General features: G+C 37.3%; 2 protein-coding genes across 2 annotated transcripts in view; both read right to left on the reverse strand.

Moving 5' to 3' along the window:
* Positions 1-8,328, reverse strand: part of LOC307179833 (coagulation factor XI-like) — a gene marked incomplete at both ends in the record, with an annotated part of 42,147 nt that extends 33,819 nt beyond the window's left edge. The window contains 7 exon segments of the mRNA XM_079909489.1: positions 573-748; positions 1,833-2,001; positions 4,517-4,623; positions 4,714-4,876; positions 4,969-5,078; positions 7,380-7,539; positions 8,253-8,328. Of these exon segments, the coding sequence (XP_079765615.1) occupies positions 573-748; positions 1,833-2,001; positions 4,517-4,623; positions 4,714-4,876; positions 4,969-5,078; positions 7,380-7,539; positions 8,253-8,328 (961 nt within the window).
* A 948-nt stretch (positions 8,329-9,276) lies between these two features.
* On the reverse strand, positions 9,277-18,500 carry LOC307179666 (coagulation factor XI-like). Its single transcript, XM_079909182.1, has 4 exons — positions 18,338-18,500; positions 11,804-11,966; positions 10,423-10,529; positions 9,277-9,751 (listed from the first exon to the last, which is right to left on the reverse strand). The coding sequence occupies exons 1-4, from the start codon at positions 18,390-18,392 to the stop codon at positions 9,588-9,590; spliced, it is 489 nt and encodes a 162-aa protein (XP_079765308.1). The 5' UTR covers positions 18,393-18,500; the 3' UTR covers positions 9,277-9,587.
* Between the last annotated feature and the right edge of the window lie 284 nt (positions 18,501-18,784).

Here is an 18,784-nt window from a genome sequence, read left to right on the forward strand (position 1 = left end):
CCATTATTTCGTGTGTTCCCTATTTATTATATTCTTTTTTTTTGTCTCCTCGTCATACATTTTCATCCCTCGTGTTCAGCGTTATCTGTCACACATCCCAGGATGAGGGAACGAGAGAGACAAGCCACAGCCCTCTCCACTAACTCCGTCACTCTCGCGAGGCCTGTGGCCCTGTAGAAATTGCTTCATCATTCTGACCCACAATCCTTTCTTCCTTAAAAAGCAGATAAAAATCCTCTTTCATATTCCAGTATATTATCAAGTTATGTCATTCTGTGCATCTGAAGAAGCCTGGGGACAACCTACCATTTCACCCACACCCCAAAATAAGATGCAGCCGTCAGGAAAGCACAACAGTCTTAAGACTAGCCCGGCACCCCCTCCCCCCAACAGTCTTAAGACTAGCTCGGCACCCCTCCCCCCAACAGTCTTAAGACTAAGTCGTTACCCCTCCCCCTTTCATGGTAATAACACATGGAGAGATTGCCAGGGTCTGGCCGTGAATCTGGGAGTGTGAAACATCGTCTCCATGTAGTCACTGTAGACAGCTTTTTGTTTAAAATTTTCCATACCTGTGTAATTCATTGTCATTTCCAGTTTCAACAAGGCGATATCATATCCACTTTCTGCCATTTCATACTGATCATGAATTATTATTTCTTGAACCCCAAAGAAAGATGTATCCTCTTTTATTTCTTCTTGGTTTAAGATGCCGCTATAGACACGCAGCGCTTTAGGTGACTCTACCCTAAGGAGTAAGCAGTCGAGGAAAAGGAAGTTCCTTTACCGACTAATTCCCAAGCATTTGAGGTACAGTGCTATTTGACTGACTGTTACTAACTAGGTAATATTTTCTGCCAACGGTGGGCTTTTAAGTGGAAAGAAGTGATTTTATGCTAAGATTTTTCAGTCACATAGTCCTCCTATATGGAATGTCCTGGGCTGTCATTTGCCTTATGTTAAAGACACAAAAATCAATGAATACTTTTTCTGCCTTTCAACACACACTCACACACACACACACACACACACATAAAAGAAAAAAAGTTCTGGGTTTTACTTTCATTGCTGGGGTCGTTGGCTGTGACCCTGAGAAATTCTCTTGGACTTTCTGGTACTCCATTTTCCCATATGTAAAGGGTAAAAGAGACTATTAACCTCAAATGAATCTTTGAGTAATAATATGAGTAAGTTGCATACTGATAAACAAAAACACAAAACTGTGTCTGGAAACAACCCAGAAGATACTGAGGTGCAAAGAGGAAGTTTGGCCAGCTAAAATTCCCTGGGTTACATATACTCTGAATGCTCTCCCGATGGAGCTGCTAAGTTTACCAGTATTGAAATTGACTTAAGTAGGAGAAGGAGAAGAAGGAGAAGAAGAAGAAGGAGAAGAAGGAAGGGAGAGATTGAGGACAAGGGAGAAGACGGAGGGGGGAGGGGGAGGGGGAGGGAGAAGAAGTGGGGGAATAAATGGGAAATTAGATTCAGGGAGCAGGAAATTGTCTCCGAGTTTAGTTCTGGACCCAATGCCCAGACAGTGCACAGAAGATGATACGCTCTTAATAGGAAATAACCAGAGCTCCCCTGGGGATGTGTGTACATTTAACTGGAAAAGTGGAATATTATGAAGTCAAACAGCCATGTTCCTGCACCTGTTCTGATGCTGGTAGATCATGAGTGGCTCTTCCTTTTTGCTTTTTATCACTAAAGACAGAAAATTAATTTGGCAAATAGGATAATTACATCTTTAAAATTGTACTAAAATACTAGGGATACATTTAATATATGTGTGAGTATGGTGAACAAGTAAAAACAGCAGTGGTACTGACTCGCTGAAACAATGAGCAGCTGTTAATATCCACTGGTTTCCGATGATGGAGCCTCCGCACAGGTGTCTCTGGGTGGGTGATGTGATGTACAAAGTTATCTGCCATGGCCACTCTCCAAGAACAGACTTGGTTCCTCCAACAATTCTGGGCTTGATTTTCGTTGTACACGCTACAACAGAAGGATTGCAGTGAGTTGGTTCCTACATCTTCATTTTCCAACAGTAGTTATGTTCCTTCAGGCACACAGGGAAAAAAACCTTCCCTGGATTCAATTATTTACCATGACCTTGACTTGAAGACACTTTAGAATCAAGTTGGCAAAGCACAACATGCACATAAAAACTGAATGATGAGTCACCTTGTAATCGCATGCCCCCAGGTAATGCCTCATCTGGGGCGGCAAGGCAGTCTTACCCTCCATCAAATGCTAACCTCAATGGTTCTCTTAAAGCAATGGTTGTCAAGTGTGGCCCCCGACCAATGGCATCACCTGAGAATTTGTTAGAAGTGCAAATTCGTGAGAGCCACCTCAGACGTAGTGAATCAGAAACTCTGACAGTGGACCCTAGTCATCTGAGTTTTAATCAGCCTCACTAACGTTTAAGAACTACTTTAACAAAGAAAAGTTCAGCACCTTCCACTCAGTTTGTGGCCTTTGTCCAGTTCCTCCCCATCCCCTTCCATTCCAGCTGCCCTTTGGTCCCAGTCACTCCTGCTCTACCCACACCCAGACCTGGCTGCTCTTCTGTTTGTGAGCTGCGCCTGCCCTTTGGTCTTGTTGACAGACTGGGGTTTTCTGCTCAACCTTTGATGTTTCCAAGGACTTTGATTCAAACTCACCCTTCTGTTTTCTTTCTTGCCTTAGAAAATTAATAGATCAGTAACTAAAATATATTAAGAACAACTAAATAAAGACCTTATTAAGATGAGTTATAGGTCTTGGTGTTCATTCTATTTGGTTTCTCAGTTCAAAAAAATGCTTTAAATATTTGTTTTTAGCCTTACATTTTGTGTTAAGAGATGTTTCTTTGAATGGCAATTGCTCTGTATCTTCACAAAGTTAAGTTATAGCGTAGACAAATGACAGTACAAGATATGATAAACATCTCAGTTAGATATTCCCTCTCATTTTAGGGTATTATTTCATCTAATATAATGCAGCAAAACCTAATTATCTAGTTTCACTTATTTCAGAAGATGCACTAAAAAGACATCAGATTTTATTTTCCTTTATCTTATATTTTCTGCTTTAGCTATCAATCTACCCCTGATTTATTCTGTAACCTCTAGAGACCAGAGTCCCTAGATTCATTAGAAAAGAGCAGGAAGGAGGGTAGAGAATGAATTCTGCAATTAAAGGTAAAGTGCTGGTTCCCTTTTTTAAACTATGTCAACATCACTAACAGCAAAATTTGCTGCATCCTTTCTATTGCTTGGTAGAACCAAGACAACAGAATGATTGTAAATACTCCTTCTTGTCTTAGGTAAGTTTATTGTAAGAAAAACAGAGAATGTATGAGATACAACTCAATTTACTGTCTTTTTAAAGAAGCTAGAGCCATCCAGATTCCCATCAGAGCCCCTCTAAGCCCTAGAAAGGCAGAATTTCCCAGCTAGGATGCTAGCATTGGACACAGTATACAGTCATATTGTATGTTCTATTATACAAAACAAGTTCTCAGAAGTTAAGGATTTATTCACCTCTCAGTAGAGCCAATATTTCTGACACGGAAGATTTTCATACTTTGAAATCTACGACAAAGCATAATTATCACTTCCATTTCACTCATTAAATCTCAGTTGCAACTTAATTTATACTGTATTATAATATTGGGCAGTAAGCAGTAAAAGTCTAAAAACATGTAGTGTACGTAAGTCAATGAACATTAAAGTCATAATAGGTTATTACAATAATTTAGAGAGGAATGTGTGTATTAGGCTCTTTCCTGTTTCATCCCTTACACAGTGTTGTTTGCCTACAAACCATCTTTTGTTTCTATGCTCAGAAATTGGCCACTGGAATGGAAGCACTGCTGATCTGATGTGTACTATAATTTTTATGTTATTATAGGTCTTGTTTAATATAGACAGTCTTTCTATTTCCACCCTGCTATACTCATTGTTACAAATTAATAAGGTTTTATTGTAACTCTTGCTAATATTCATAAATATGCAGAACACTTGCAGGAAATCTAAAGGCCCTGGAGAAGGAGCCACTTGAGTATTTCTTGCACAGATACATAATTTTCCAAACATATGATGACTATGTTGGAATTAAAGATCAAGTAATAGCCAATAGAAAGAAAATGACTAATCTGATTAACCAAGATGCTGGTTGATATTTCTATTATAAAGGGTAATAAGAAAGATTATTGACCTTGATAACAACAATCAGACATCAAAATTTGGGCTGAGCCTGAGTCTCACCAGGAAATACTGGTTATACAAATGTATCAAATTATAACACATATTCAGTTAATGCCACGCAACACAGAGTTTAGTCAAAGCCCAATATTTACCTTTAAAACAGGTCAGCCTGAGTGATAGCAGTGAAAATAACAGAAAATTGCATCTAAGTTCATTACTTTACTAATTTTCTCCCCTCTGTAGCTACTACTGACTCTCTTAGTCATGACATACTCAGTATACAGGGGATGTATTTTTTCAAGTGACATTAAACTCACCATTATCCATTTTACATAACCTTAACGTATATCCAGAGATGTTTCCTCTCCCATGAAGTATTTTAGTTGGAGATCCATTTGCAGAAAGTTTTAAGTAGCATTTACCCCTGCAGGTTGGAAACAAAATGGTATAAACATAATTCCTCCCTGCAGCTAGATGGGGCAGGAGCATCTGTGGAACTCATCATACGTCTTACTTCCCTCCGTTGCAAGGTTCTTGAGATGGAGAATAGGTAAAAAATTGACAGCGGATGCTGTTGGTACATGTTTTCTGGCAGGCTTCGTGCCCGTCCACGTCAACAATGTCCAGTTCTTCTCCCAAGAAATCAGTGTCACGGTAGAATGAAGAATGGCAAAACACTAGACAGCAAAACACATATCAGATATGAGACGTGAAACCCTAGCGCACATTTGTTGATTGTCAATCAGAAGGAAGAGCTTTCATTGTTTACCTGGGACACTGTGCCGGCAGTTTTGTAGACTAAAACCAGAAAGAGCTTTGTTCTTTCTAATGCGTGCGCTTGGCAACCCACTTGTAGACGTTTTAAGTAGACACAGATTTCTAACAGTAAAAAAGGGAAATACAGAGCTATCATGTAAAACATATCAAAGAAGAAGACATTTTCACAGCACATACAGAAGTCAGCTCCTGTTGGCATTTAATAGGGAAGTTGTTCCCATTTTGAAAGTACTATTCATAAATCACTGACTCAGACTCCATGATCCATAGGTTGTAGACAAATTTACCAAACTGCCTCTAAATTTTCTAAGCTTGCTCTATTCAACAGCACTGTTCCTAGTACCTTCCTTTTTTATTTCCTTTCTCTCAACTCTCCTTGACTATCTCAACGATTCAAGAATTTTCATGCTACCTACAAATCTGCTACCCAGAGTTGCTGTAGGCATAGACAGGGATAAGCAAAATCCACCACAGACTCCATTACCCAGGCAGCATCTTTCTGGGAGGAAGTAGCTTTTCCTAATTAGCACAAAATCACAGTCTGGAGCTGTGCTGTCCAACAGAATTTTCTGCAGTGACGTAAATATTCCACATCTGTGCCAGCCAGTACAATAGCCACTAGCCAGCCATATGCTGCGTCCTTGAAATGTGGCTAATACAGCTGAGGAAATGGATATTTCGTTTTATTTAATATTCATTAACGTAAATTTAAGACGCCAAGTCTTGGCTTGTAGCACCCATGTTCCTCTCTCCCCTTGTAATGCGGATTAAATGTGTTGCTCTTCTTATGGGTATTGATTGGGAATTTCATACAAGGAATAAAAAAAGGAGCAGTGATTAAGACAAAATAACACATTACAAAAGCATCTTTCTAAGTTCTGAAGCTTATAATGCCTCAAGGCTCAGTCTTTGACCTTGTCTCTTTCTCTGACTGCACTCAATTTTTTGGTGACCTCATCAGTTTCAATGGCATTAATTACCAGCTGTATCCTGGTGACACCTAACACAGATCTAGGGCATAAACCTCCCTTGTTAAATCCCAGGCTTCCCTTTCTAACCACCAATTCAATATTTCTCTCTGGATGGCTACCAGGCACCTCTTGCCTCTTGAAATCATCTCTGTAAGAAATCTTCCCCCATCTCTTCATTGGCATTGCCATCCTTCCAATTTTCTTGGGCCAAAAATCTTGGAGCTATCATTGACTCTTTACTTCACAGCTGGCATTCAGTCCGTCAGCAAACCTTACTGGCTCTACATTGACCATATATCCCAATCTAATCACTTCTCTTTTACTTCCACTCTGGTCCAAGTAGTGCAGGGTTTTTAATCTATTGAGTTGACTAATGGTATCCCTGCATTTAGAACCATGTTGAGAAAATGAAAGTAACAGATATATTCTCATGTGACAAACCTAGCATTATACTTCCGGAATTATATCCTCACTTGATAAAAAACCAGTCTTGCTTGATAAACAGGAACTCAGGGGCTTACTGTGGCTGGACGGCTTTGGGGGACACTCTCCCCAGCAATGAGCAGCAATGTCAAGCAAATAACAAGGGCTCTGAGAATTCAGATTAAGATAATACATACAATCTAGATTTTTAAGCAAATAATCTTAAGATTTCTTCTTCTTTTTTTTAGCGAATTTTGTTAATGAGGAGCAGCAACCCCAGCAAACATCCCTTTGATGATCATAGCAATTTCCTGCGCTTTCCAATGTTAATACCCATCGGTAGGGAAGCAGGGTCTAAATTCTCAAATCTCCCTGCACCGTTACCCACACTTCTGTTGATGAAGGCCATCGCTCCACCCCTCTCCACTTTGGATTTGACAAGTCACTGATATTTCCAATTCTTTCTTTCTGCTCCAGGTTCAGTTATTTTAACCAGGCACTGAACTAAGATGACCACCTTTATTTTCTTCATTCCTTTCAGAACTAGCAACTCTCTGAAGGCAGAGACCTCCCTAACATAAGGAAAGGCGAGAGTCCTGGGTAACACCAGATTTGCAGTCAATAGGTGGGGAATGGAAAGAAAGAGGAACTAGGAATTCTTCTTTGCACCTTTTATGTATCCTTGACAGACATTTAGATAAAATTTGTAGTTGCTCAGAGTTGTTTTTTTTTTTTTTTTTTGCTGTACACGGGCCTCTCACTGTTGTGGCCTCTCCCGTGGCGGAGCACAGGCTCCGGACGCGCAGGCTCAGCGGCCATGGCTCATGGGCCCAGCCGCTCCGCGGCATGTGGGATCTTCCCAGACCGGGGCACGAACCCGCGTCCCCTGCATCAGCAGGTGGACTCTTAACCACTGCACCACCGGGGAAGCCCCTGCTCAGAGTTTTTAATGGTGGCTTTTGATCAACTGTTTGAAAAGATAACACATGACACAATCTTAACTCCTTACCTTTCAGATATTGTTGGCCATTCTTGAGAAAAGAAGGTAAAGAACAAACAAGTGGGATGGTGAGTACAAATGCTGCGACAGACAAAAGCATCTGGAGCCATGACACTGTCAATGTTATTGTCTGCAAACATTGTTCTAGGGAAAATGTCCCTGATACAAGCTGTGCAACAGAAGAAACCGTATTTAGAAAGTCAGTTCACCAGCAGCATTGGCAAAGGTAAAACCCCACTCATGGTGTTCGTAAATTCCATATAAAAAGTTTGTTGGGGGATGAGGGAGGGATGAATAGGCAGAACACAGAGGAATTTTAAGGCAGTGAAAAATACTCTGAATGATACTCTAATGATAGAAACATGCCATTACATATTTGTTCAAACCCATACAATGTACAACTCCAAGAGTGAATCGTAATGTAAACTGTGGACTTCGGGTGACTATACGTGTGTCAGTGTAGGTTCGTCAGTCGTAACCAATGTACCATCCGGCGAGGGTCGTTGGTAATAGGGGACGCTGTGCATGTGTCTGGGCAGGGGGTATGTGGGAAATCTCTATCCCTTCCCCTCAATTTTGCTGCGAACCTAAAATTGTACTAAAGAAACAAGGTCTTAGTAATTTTTTAAAGTTAGTTTATCCTAAGATCTTTTACATTTTTTAAAATTAGGATAACTGAAGTGATTGTTTTAAACTTTAAATTCAAATATAAGCTTTAATCATATAGAACATAATGAATTTTTTCTCAAGAAGAAGATGAAAGATCATTGGGTCCATTTCATCAGTAAGCACAAATTGGTATCCTAAGTTATGCCCATCGTACACATAATCAGCACCTACTATTTAATGGCTAAACTACCTCATTAAGAAAATAATAGTTACCCAGATTAGAAAGCGCACAGGGCTTCAGTGAGAATCCAGACACCACTTCACTGAGCTTTGTTATGTTGGTCGGCATCCCCGTTTGGGTGTACTTCAGCAGACAAATGTTACTAAATAAAGACCAAAGTGGACAAACATTTTATCCCTCCAAATGCAAATACGGAAAAACAGAAGATAAGAAGAAACGCACATTTAGAGACAGCCTGGGCATGACAGCTAAAGAATTGCTCTGAAAGGTATTGATTTGAGAGATTGGACAGCTGGTTTGAGTCCCAACTCTGCCAAGAGCTGGTGGTCCTGTGAGTTTTGTCAGCTTTGTATTTTCATCAGTAAGATGGCAGCTTTAGATGGGTGGTGACATGAAGAGTAGGGGTGTAGGAATTGATGACTTCTCAAGCTCTGCTCAATTTTAGCATTTTAACTTTTTTATAATACGTACAACTCACAACTTCCTGGCTCGCTGTTCATGCTGCATTGAATCTTAGACGTAAAATATGTAAAAAGGTGTAGTTTGAGCTGAGCTAAAGAAAAGCCCTGAAAACTTAATTATTAATTTGAGGGTTTCATGCTGTGTTATCATTGCTTTTCTTCAAACAAATCTTTGACGCTTTATTGCCACTCATCTCCTTTTTGTGAATGTCTAGAGCAGAATGTTAAAATCCAAATACCAGTCATTTGAACTTTTCTTTCATTGTTGGATTTCAGATAAGTGTAGCTTCCCGTATGAATCCAGAACATCTCAAATATTTCTAAATAAAAAAGTTAATGATATTTTTCCCTAAAAATATTTTTTAAGAGAAAAGAGATCAATCAATTACAGATCAGATCCTTTTATATTCTTACACAGGAGGTTTATACCTGGAATATTTCTAAATCCAGTAGGGGGCAAGTTTTGAAATACTTCACATGGGTTTCAGTTACTTTGTCTCAGGTGGGGAACTGTTGTTTGGAAGGATAGCTGAGTAGCTTTTTCATTTTGATTCTATAGCTTCATACTGTAGCATCCTTTAGGCTGAGAATGGAACTGTCAGACCACTGTAATTGTTTCAGAATTGCCACTTTAAAAATGTAGTGCTCTTCAAATTAGCTAGGAGATGCATTAAACATTTTTTTAAAGCGTCATTGAAAGACAGACTCCGTACTACAAAATGAAATGCATCCAAGTTGGACTTTAAATGCATTTTCCATCAAGAAAACTGGGAGTACTTATAGAATTGTCTTGTAGGGGTCAAAAATAAATTTTTGACCCCTACAAGTTGAAGGAAAAAAAAAAAAGAATCCCATTCTGTTTTCTGTCAGATAATCTAAGGTCCTTGGGCTCAGTCCACAGCTCACTCACCGATACTTTATGCTTGGAAAGTGCTCTGTGGCGAATGTAAAAAAGTGACAGTGCCTGTCATTCGTACACCTCTCTTGGCATTCCTGAGCACTCTTGGTAATAGAGCTGTTATGGTTCAGGCCCTTCATATGTAGGTCCACATAAATATCTTTGTTGCAAGCTGGAAATAAAATCAGAAAATAAGGTTATCTTCCAGTCTCTGGGGGCATCTGATAATTCTATCTTAGCAACCGTCCCTCCGGACTTGCTATTTCAATTCTTTCCCTGACTTTTCCTCAGAAGGCGTCTAGTTTTATTTTAATCTGCTCAACTCCTACTCTCACGTGGAAACAGTAAGAGAATGTCAGTGTCCTTTTTGCACTGCAGCAATATTAGACTTGTACATTTCTGCTTCACTCTATGAACTGACGTCTCTTGTCTCCTTAACTCCACTGATGGATTGATTCACTAATTAACCTATTCAAGTATCTGGAATATCTCACTATTAAGACAAGGGTCATCTTAACCTTTATGGTTGCTTCCTTTGATTTGAATTAATATATTTAATAAGGACTTTCATATAAAACTTTAAGCTGGGAAGGAGAAATAAAATAAGTGAATGATGAACTGGTGTAGTTAGATACGTCCTATGAGATAAATTTTAATGAACTATAATGGGGTAGGGGGGACATGCATGTATGCTAGTTTTTCCTCTATGAGGAAAGAACTTCATTAGGAGACCTCGTTTCCATATAGCAGGGTTTTATTTCATAACCACAAAACCATACCTGATGTAATTGCACGTACACATCACAATAACTAGTATATATCAATTCTAGCAAGACATCTTACCACTTATTTGGTCTGAGCATTGCTTAGAAGAATATCCAGAAATTGCTCCCGTCATATTGACCATCGGCAGTGTTTCTGCAACACTGTCTTTCAGGATGCAAGTAAACCTGTTTTTTAAAAAAATAACATTACTGGGTGAAAATCTATGTTTTAAAATAATGGGTCTTAAAAGTTAGCACACAGAGAGTCAAAGAGAAGGAAACAAACTTCTCTGTCTCATGCCAAAACAAATATATTCTTAGCAAGACTGTGAGCTTGTTTTCCATTCCAACTTCCGGACATTGAAAAGATCACATGTAATGCTCCTTCCTAACTGGAAACAGGAGTGGGTGAACTATGGCCTGTTGGTTAAATGCAGCTCTCTGCCTGTTTCTGTACCGTTAATGAGCTAAGAAGGGTTTCTATGCTTTTTAATGATTACATTTGAAATCATTGTGTATTTATATAATATCCTTGATCTTGCCCCTGGACCCACAAAGCCTGAAATATTTACTCTCTGCCTGTTAAGAAGAAGTTTGCCAATCTCTGTTGTAGATTCTAAAATAGTAAATTTTATAAGTTCAGGGCACTATGTAGATACTATGAATGCAGTAATAATGCACAAAGATGTTAATAACTTCATTCTGCCGTAAAGCTTTATCATTAAATTTTCAAGCTCAATATGGAAACAAATATAGTGGATGGAATGTCCTAAAAATTTTAAGAATATGACTATAGAGACAAAACCACCAGATGCTATTTGCAAATCTTAATAAGATTCTGGTTAATTGCTATAAATTACACTTGGGGGACAGTTGAGATGATATAAAGGGATTCTTATTCATTTTTAATGTTTTTTGTGTAAGATAATGTATGTTGAAATATTTAGGGGTGAAGTGTTATGATGGTTTCAAATTATTTCAAATGGTTGGACATCTACACATACATAATAGGGAAGACAAAAATGGCAAAAAGTCTTGGGGGCGATAGGAAATCATTGTACTATTCTTTCAAATTACCTTTATAAATAATGAATTTTTTTCTAATAAAATAATTGAGGGAAAAGTACCAGTTTAAGTCATATCAAATATCAATAATCAGTTGAAGAGCAAAGAACAAAATGATTAATTGGCATTAAAGTAGAAAGAAATCAGAGAGAAAGTATCATTAATATTGAGACCACAAGAAACCACACTGAGGGGCATGTCTGTTCCTCCTGACCTGCCTAAACACTACCGTTTTTTCTGTAATATTTAATATTTCAATGGAAGGAAAATACATTTTCCAATTGTTAACATTAAATTTTATAAAATGGTAGACGGCAACTTATTGTTGGTAATTGTCTATCTGTCCGTCTGTCGTATAAAATCTATTTCTTCTATGTAGAAAAGCAAACATTTACCACTTGGTAGGATCTTCAGATGATGATTCAGCCATAAAAGTGAAGAGCAAACACCTTGGATGGTGGGTGCAGACTATTTGGCAGTGCTTGGCATTTGGTGTGAAAACAACAGTAATGTCTCCTCCTTTAAAGTAGGCATCTTGGAACAGCTTGGTCACACACTCTGTGTTATAATACACGACACGTGTTATTTGGGATTTTAGTGCGCACGTACCCAATCAGGTAATAATCTCACAAAGGCAAGTGAAGTAGGGCTACTTAACAGGAAATATGCCTGAACATGGAAATCAGGGCAATAAAAGCTTTTAGTTTATTGGATAAGCAGCCCCAGATAGAAAAGAAAATCACTAAATGGCATGTGTGCCTCAGTGGAATGGTGCTTCTGAATGATTGTCTTGGAGACGTGGGTGCCTTGTGAGCAATTGATTCGTTTCTCAGATCTTCACTGGCAAAAATGCTCACAGGTCTAGAATGACCTCTGCTTTTCCCTTTCCCCAGCGCCGCTCCATGTCTAAACTCCATGTTTATATGAAACAGAGGCTCCACACTGATCATCTTCGGGTGGCATCCGATGGCCCTGGATGTGATAATGTACTACATCACCTCACTATATTAAATGGACCCGTTTTTTTGGTTTGTTTTGTGTGTGTGTGTTTTGTTCTTGTTGTTGTTTTTGTGCGTTAGTTTCTGCTTTATAACAAAGTGAATCAGCTATACATATACATATATCCCCATATCTCCTCCCTCTTGCATCTCCCTCCCTCCCACCCTCCCTATCCCACCCCTCTAGATGGTCACAAAGCACTGAGCTGATCTCCCTGTGCTATGCGGCTGCTTCCCACTAGCTGTCTCTTTTACATTTGGTAGTGTATATATGTCCATGCCACTCTCTCACTTTGTCCCAGCTTACCCTTCCCCCTCCCTGTGTCCTCAAGTCCATTCTCTAGTAGGTCTGCGTCTTTATTCCCGTCCTGCCCCTAGGTTCTTCATAACCTTTCTTTTTTTTAGATTCCATATATATGTGTTACCATATGGTGTTTGTTTTTCTCTTTCTGACTTACTTCACTCTGTATGACAGGCTCTAGGTCCACCCACCTCACTACAAATAACTCAAGCTCTAGGTCCACCCATCTCACTACAAATAACTCAATTTCATTTATTTTTACGGCTGAGTAATATTCCATTGTATATATGTGCCACATCTTCTTTACCATTCATCTGTCGATGGACAATTAGGTTGCTTCCATGTCCTGGCTATTGTAAATAGAGCTGCAGTGAACATTGGGGTGCATGTGTCTTTTTGAATTATGGTTTTCTCAGGGTATATGCCCAGTAGTGGGATTGCTAGGTCATATGGTAGCTCTATGTTTAGTTTCTTAAGGAACCTCCATACTGTTCTCCATAGTGGCTGTATCAATTTACATTCCCACCAACAGTGCAAGAGGGTTCCCTTTTCTCCACACCCTCTCCAGCATTTATTGTTTGTAGATTTTTTGATGATGGCCATTCTGACTGGTGTGAGGTGATACCTCATTGTAGTTTTGAGTTGCATTTCTCTAATGATTAGTGATGCTGAGCATTCTTTCATGTGTTTGTTGGCACTCTGTATATCTTCTTTGGAGAAATGTCTATTTAGGTGTTTTGCCCATTTTTTTTTTTCTTCTGCCCATTTTTGGACTGGGTTGTTTGTTTTTTTGATATTGAGCTGCATGAGCTGCCTGTAAATTTTGGAGATTAATCCTTTGTCAGTTGCTTCATTTGCAAATATTTTCTCCCATTCTGAGGGTTGTCTTTTCGTCTTGTTTATGGTTTCCTTTTCTGTGCAAAAGCTTTTAAGTTTCATTAGGTCCCATTTGTTTATTTTTGTTTTATTTCCTAAATGGACCAGTTTAATTGACCTACAACACTGTTAGTTCCTGTCCCACAACATAATGATTGGATATTTCTGTACATTTCAAAGTAATCATCATGACAAGTCTAGTTACCATCTGTCAGCATACAAAGATATTACATAGTTATTGGCTGTATTCCCCACACTGTACATTTCATACCTGTGACTCATTTATTTTGCAACTGGAAGTTTGCATCTCTTAATCTCCCTCACCTGTTTCTCTCCTCCCCCTATCCCCCTCCCCTCTGGCAACCACCTGTTTATTCTGTTTTTCTATGACTGTTTCTGTTTCGTTATGTTTGTTCATTTGTTTTCTTTTTTAAGAACTAATATGGTCTTGTGGGTCAATTATACTTCAAAAACAAACAAACAAATTCATTTAGAAAGAGATCAGATTTGTGGTTACCAGAGGCAGACATTGGAGAAGGGGGGAATTGGATAAAGAAAGTCAAAAGGTACAAACTTCAAGTTATAAGATAAATAAGTACTAGGGACATAATGTACAGCATAAGTATAATTACCACTGCTGTACGTTACATATGAAAGTTGTTAAGAGAGGAAATCCTAAGAGTTTGCATCATAAGAAAACATTTTTTTCAGTTTCTTTAATGTATCTCTATGAGGTGATGGACGTTCACTGAACTTACTGTGGTCATCATTTCACAATGTATGTAAGTCAAATCATCATGCTGTACACCTTAAACTTATACAGTGCTGTATATCTACTATACCTTAATAAAACTGGAACAAAAATAAAAACCAAACAAATAAATAAATAGGCAGGAACAGGAAAAAGACTCTTGGAAAAATTATTGAATCCCCTTCCACTGAAACCATAAGTAAGTTAAAAATACAAACAAAGCTAAATTGCATAAAATTAAAATTTGCTTCTGTTTCTAGAAAGAGATATTGAATATTCCAGATTGTGGAGTTTTAGGTCATTATTACTTAGTCACTGAATAAAAGTGTTGTAGTTTTTAATTTTGGTATATTTTTATTGACAAATACTACAATATAACCCTTAGTTTTCTTAATATAAAAACAAATATATAAATATATATAAAAAAATAAAATATTTGGACAGAATAAAATATCACTTAAATTTATTGTAGCAAAAATAAATAAAATTAAAAATAACTAATTTCTATTGTAGTAATAACCAACATACCAATAAATATGTGGGAAAGTATATAGGTAAAAAACAGTAGAAATTATCACTAAGGCTTTTAGGATTATACAGTCCATGGACTTAAATGGGGGCAAATTTCATCTTTATTTTCCCTAGCTTCTAACTAAAATATGGCATAGCTTTCCATTATTAATGTAAGAAAAAAATGCATTAGGGTTCACAGTATCTGTGCCTTTGTCATAATAAAAATCGCAGATTTAAAAACACTATAGTTGCAGATATCTCAAAATATCATTATCACTCATTACTAGTTTGATGGTAATTACTATGCAGTTTTAGACCCACCACTAAATCTTACTACATGAAGTGTTAATAAGAAGCACATCTATTTCTATATAATTTTTTTTTACAGTTTAACTAACTATATTTAAATATAGTTTATTTGTTTGGTAATCCTATGTATTTTCACTATTTCTTTAAAACATTATTCTGAGGATGGAGTCCAGTTCACTAAACTGCCAAGGGATACATGGGAGAAGAGAGTCAAGGATCCTGCCACAGCTCTCCTCAAAAATCCACCCCATATGCCTTCTGTATTACCCATCTATAATAACCTCTGTATATAACATGATTTTCTCCAAAATTGGCAGCTCCCTGAGAATGACCTGAGGGTGAACAGAATCTTCCTCCTCTCCCCAGGCTCTGTGTTGCTTCTAAGGAAGCTGTACGGCAGCCTCCATTAATAGAGGGTCTATTCGCACCTCGAAATAGTCCCGTTGACCAAGGAAATCCCACCTCTTAGTGCAAAGCAAGCATGCTATATTAAAATGTTACTTTTAAGAAGCTTATTACTTATTTGGTAAATTAAACAGATTTTACATGTTTAATATAGGTGCTGTATTTCTTAAAGTATACCACCTACTAATTGGATCATTTAAATTTACAAGGCAGATTGATTTTCAAAATCCAAACACAGCTTCTTAGTGCCAGTAAAAACTGGTTAATCTGTTTTTGGTGAACTAGAAAGTGCCTGTTTTTGTATATGGACTTTGTATTCCAGAATTCTTGCTCATATAATTTATTGGCTCAACTAATTTATGTGTTGGTTATTTTGGACTTTTTGAGGGACACAATCATATCATCCATGAACAATGAGAGTTTGTTTCTCGTCCTTTACCTTTTACTTCTTTTCTTTTCTTATTGCAGTGACTAGGCCAGTATAATGTTTAAGGTAATTAATAGTGAGTATTCTTGTCTTATTATCAATTCCTAGGAAAAACTTTCAGTATTTCACTATTACTAGCTTTCGTGAAGATTTTTGGTTTAGACTTTTGTCTGTTTGTTTCTTTAAAGATATCCTTTAACAGAAGAGGGAAGTTCCCTTTTAATTCCAGTTTGCTAAGAATTTTTAGCATAAGTGGAATTTTATCATATATTTTTTCTGCATGTATTTTAAATTATTATTTTTTATTATAGTAACATATATGTCTCCAGAACTTTTTCATCCCTTCCAACTGAAAGTCTATATCCATTAAACACTGCCCATTACTCCTCCCCTCAGACCCTGGCAACCACCATTCTACTTTCTCTCTCTATGAAATTGACTACTCTAGATAACTTACATAAGTAGAATCATCCAGTATTTGTTGTTTTGTGACTGGCTTATTTCATTTAGCATAATATCCTCAGAGTTCATCCATTTTGTGGCATGTGTCAGAATTTCCTTCCTTTTTAAGGCTGAATAATATTTCATTATTAATGCGTGCATACCACATTTTGTTTATTCATTTGTTGACGGATACTTGGGTTGCTTCCACTGTTTGGCTATTGTGAATAATGCTGCTATGAATATATCTTTTTGAGACTCTGCTTTCATTTCTTTTGGGTGTATACCCAGAAGTGGTTCATCCACTGATTTTTGAACACTAAACTAAGTTTTCGTTCCTGGAATAAACCCAAACTTGTCACAATGTAATCATCCTTTTTGGGTTTCTTTTAACATACTGCTGGGTGACGTTTGGTAATTTTTTTTGTTTCTGATAATTGCACCTACATTCACAAGGAAAAAAGGCCTATGATTTGTCAAAATGTCGTAATATCCCTGTCTCAATGTCCTTGTCATGTTTTGGTATCAAGATCACACTGGCCTTACAAAATGCTTTGGAGACTGTGACTAAGTTAAGCTTCCCTAATATATGTTTGTTTTTCAATTACTTAATTTCTGCTGTTTTATTTTTTTCTTCTTTCTAGTTTTTTTGCATTTAATTTGCTATTCTCTTTCCATCGTCTTAAACTGGATTCTTACATCATTAATTTTTACAGTTTCCCTATTCTAATATATACATGTAAGTGTACACACTTGATTTCAGGACCAATTTAGCTATGTCCCAAAGTTTTGATAAGCCATATTTTCATTATTATTCAATTCAATACATTTTCTAATCTCCATTGTGATCTCTTCTTTGACTGATATTTATTTAAAAGGGTATTATTTAATTTTGAAACATTTGTGATTTTCCAGTTGTCTTTTCTTACATTTTATCTCAATTCTATTGTGATTGGATAACATGCTCTGTAGAGTTTTAATCCTTTAAAATTCGTTGAGACTTGCTTTAGGGCCTTTTATGTGGTCAATTTTTGTAAATGTTCCATACGCATATGTAAAGAATGTATATATGTAGAGATGCAGTTCTTGGGTCCAATGTTCAAAATATGTCCATTGAGTTACTACTGACCTATCAATTAAATAACAATACCATTTCATAATGATGACAATGAAGGAGTATAATAACCTGGATAAGAATCTTGTCACAAAGAAAAATGAAATTATGAACTGTAGTGTTTTATTTTAAATCTCTTTACCTAGGTTTACCATTTTCCACATATGCCAGAAAAAAGTTTACTGTGCATTAAATGCTAGCAACAGTAGCAGAAATTAAATGTAATATATGTAAGGCTTTTTTTAAAAGGAATGCTTAAACTTTCATTTTAAATAAAGAATAAATCTAAGGGCTAAAAATACTTGAACTGATATGTCCTTCTGAATATTGGTTAAGTAATTTATAAACAAACTTAGTGGACATGACATAGAGTGGAGAATTCACAGCAGTGATTAAATTATTGAGATGCATAAACTATGTAGGAATATTTGCATTTTGGGGGACATTTTTCAGTCCAAAATTGCCTCTGTGTGTGTGTTTGTGTTGCGTTGAACTGACTGCTTTATGGAAAATTGACTAATCAGTGAGGCAAGTCAAGATTTCTGCTTTTTAATATTGGTCTTAAATATCATTTAAATGTTTGATATAGATTTAGACATAAACATAGTATAGATATGGATATAGATATAGACATAGATTCTTAGTATCATGAACAATTCCTTTACCTCAGTTTCCTTCCCTGCTTTGAACAATAGTGTGATTTTCCTCTCTGGGCTTATACCCTTCTGTTTTCTCATCACAAGTCAGGGAACCAAGCTATTCCCAGTCCATACTAAAGATAAAGCTCTACTTACCACCAGAAACTGAGGCAAATAAAATGAAATGTACCATTTGATATAATAAAGTCATCCTACAAAAAGAAAAATGTACATGTGTTTAGAACACAAAATGTGAATTTATAATTAACTTACTGATATCAGAGTTTACAAGAAATACGGAGGGAAAGGAGTAGTTAATTCAGTAGTGTTCACAGAGCTCCTATCGTAAGCTGAACTTTATCCTTCCCCAGCCCTAGAGCGTTCCTCAGCATGGTCGTATGTGCAGTGGTCAACACGTTCATGGTTGCGAAGGACCAACGGCTAAAAGGGAAGGGTCCTCTCACTTTCCTCCCTTCCCTCCCTCTCCTCGGCCTCCAGCTCACTATTAATCAGACATTTCTCACTGCCATCATCTGACTCTCTCCCCATCCCAATTTTTCCATTTCTTTCTTCTCTTTCAATTCATTTCCTTTCTTTCCATCT

The sequence above is a fragment of the Stenella coeruleoalba genome, assembly GCF_951394435.1.
Source record: "Stenella coeruleoalba genome assembly, chromosome: 21".
Lineage (NCBI taxonomy): Eukaryota > Metazoa > Chordata > Mammalia > Artiodactyla > Delphinidae > Stenella > Stenella coeruleoalba.

Bases quoted from the DNA above. Each gene is read 5' to 3' on its own strand.
- LOC307179666 (XM_079909182.1), bottom strand. From the start codon at position 18,392: ATGACTTTATTATATCAAATGGTACATTTCATTTTATTTGCCTCAGTT. The intron at 11,967-18,337 runs GTAAGTAGAGCT...ATTATAACACAG, and splicing joins ATTTGCCTCAGTTTCTGGTG to AGTGTGTGACCAAGCTGTTC. The intron at 9,752-10,422 runs GTAAGATGTCTT...TTTTATTTCCAG, and splicing joins ATGCTCAGACCAAATAAGTG to CTTGCAACAAAGATATTTAT.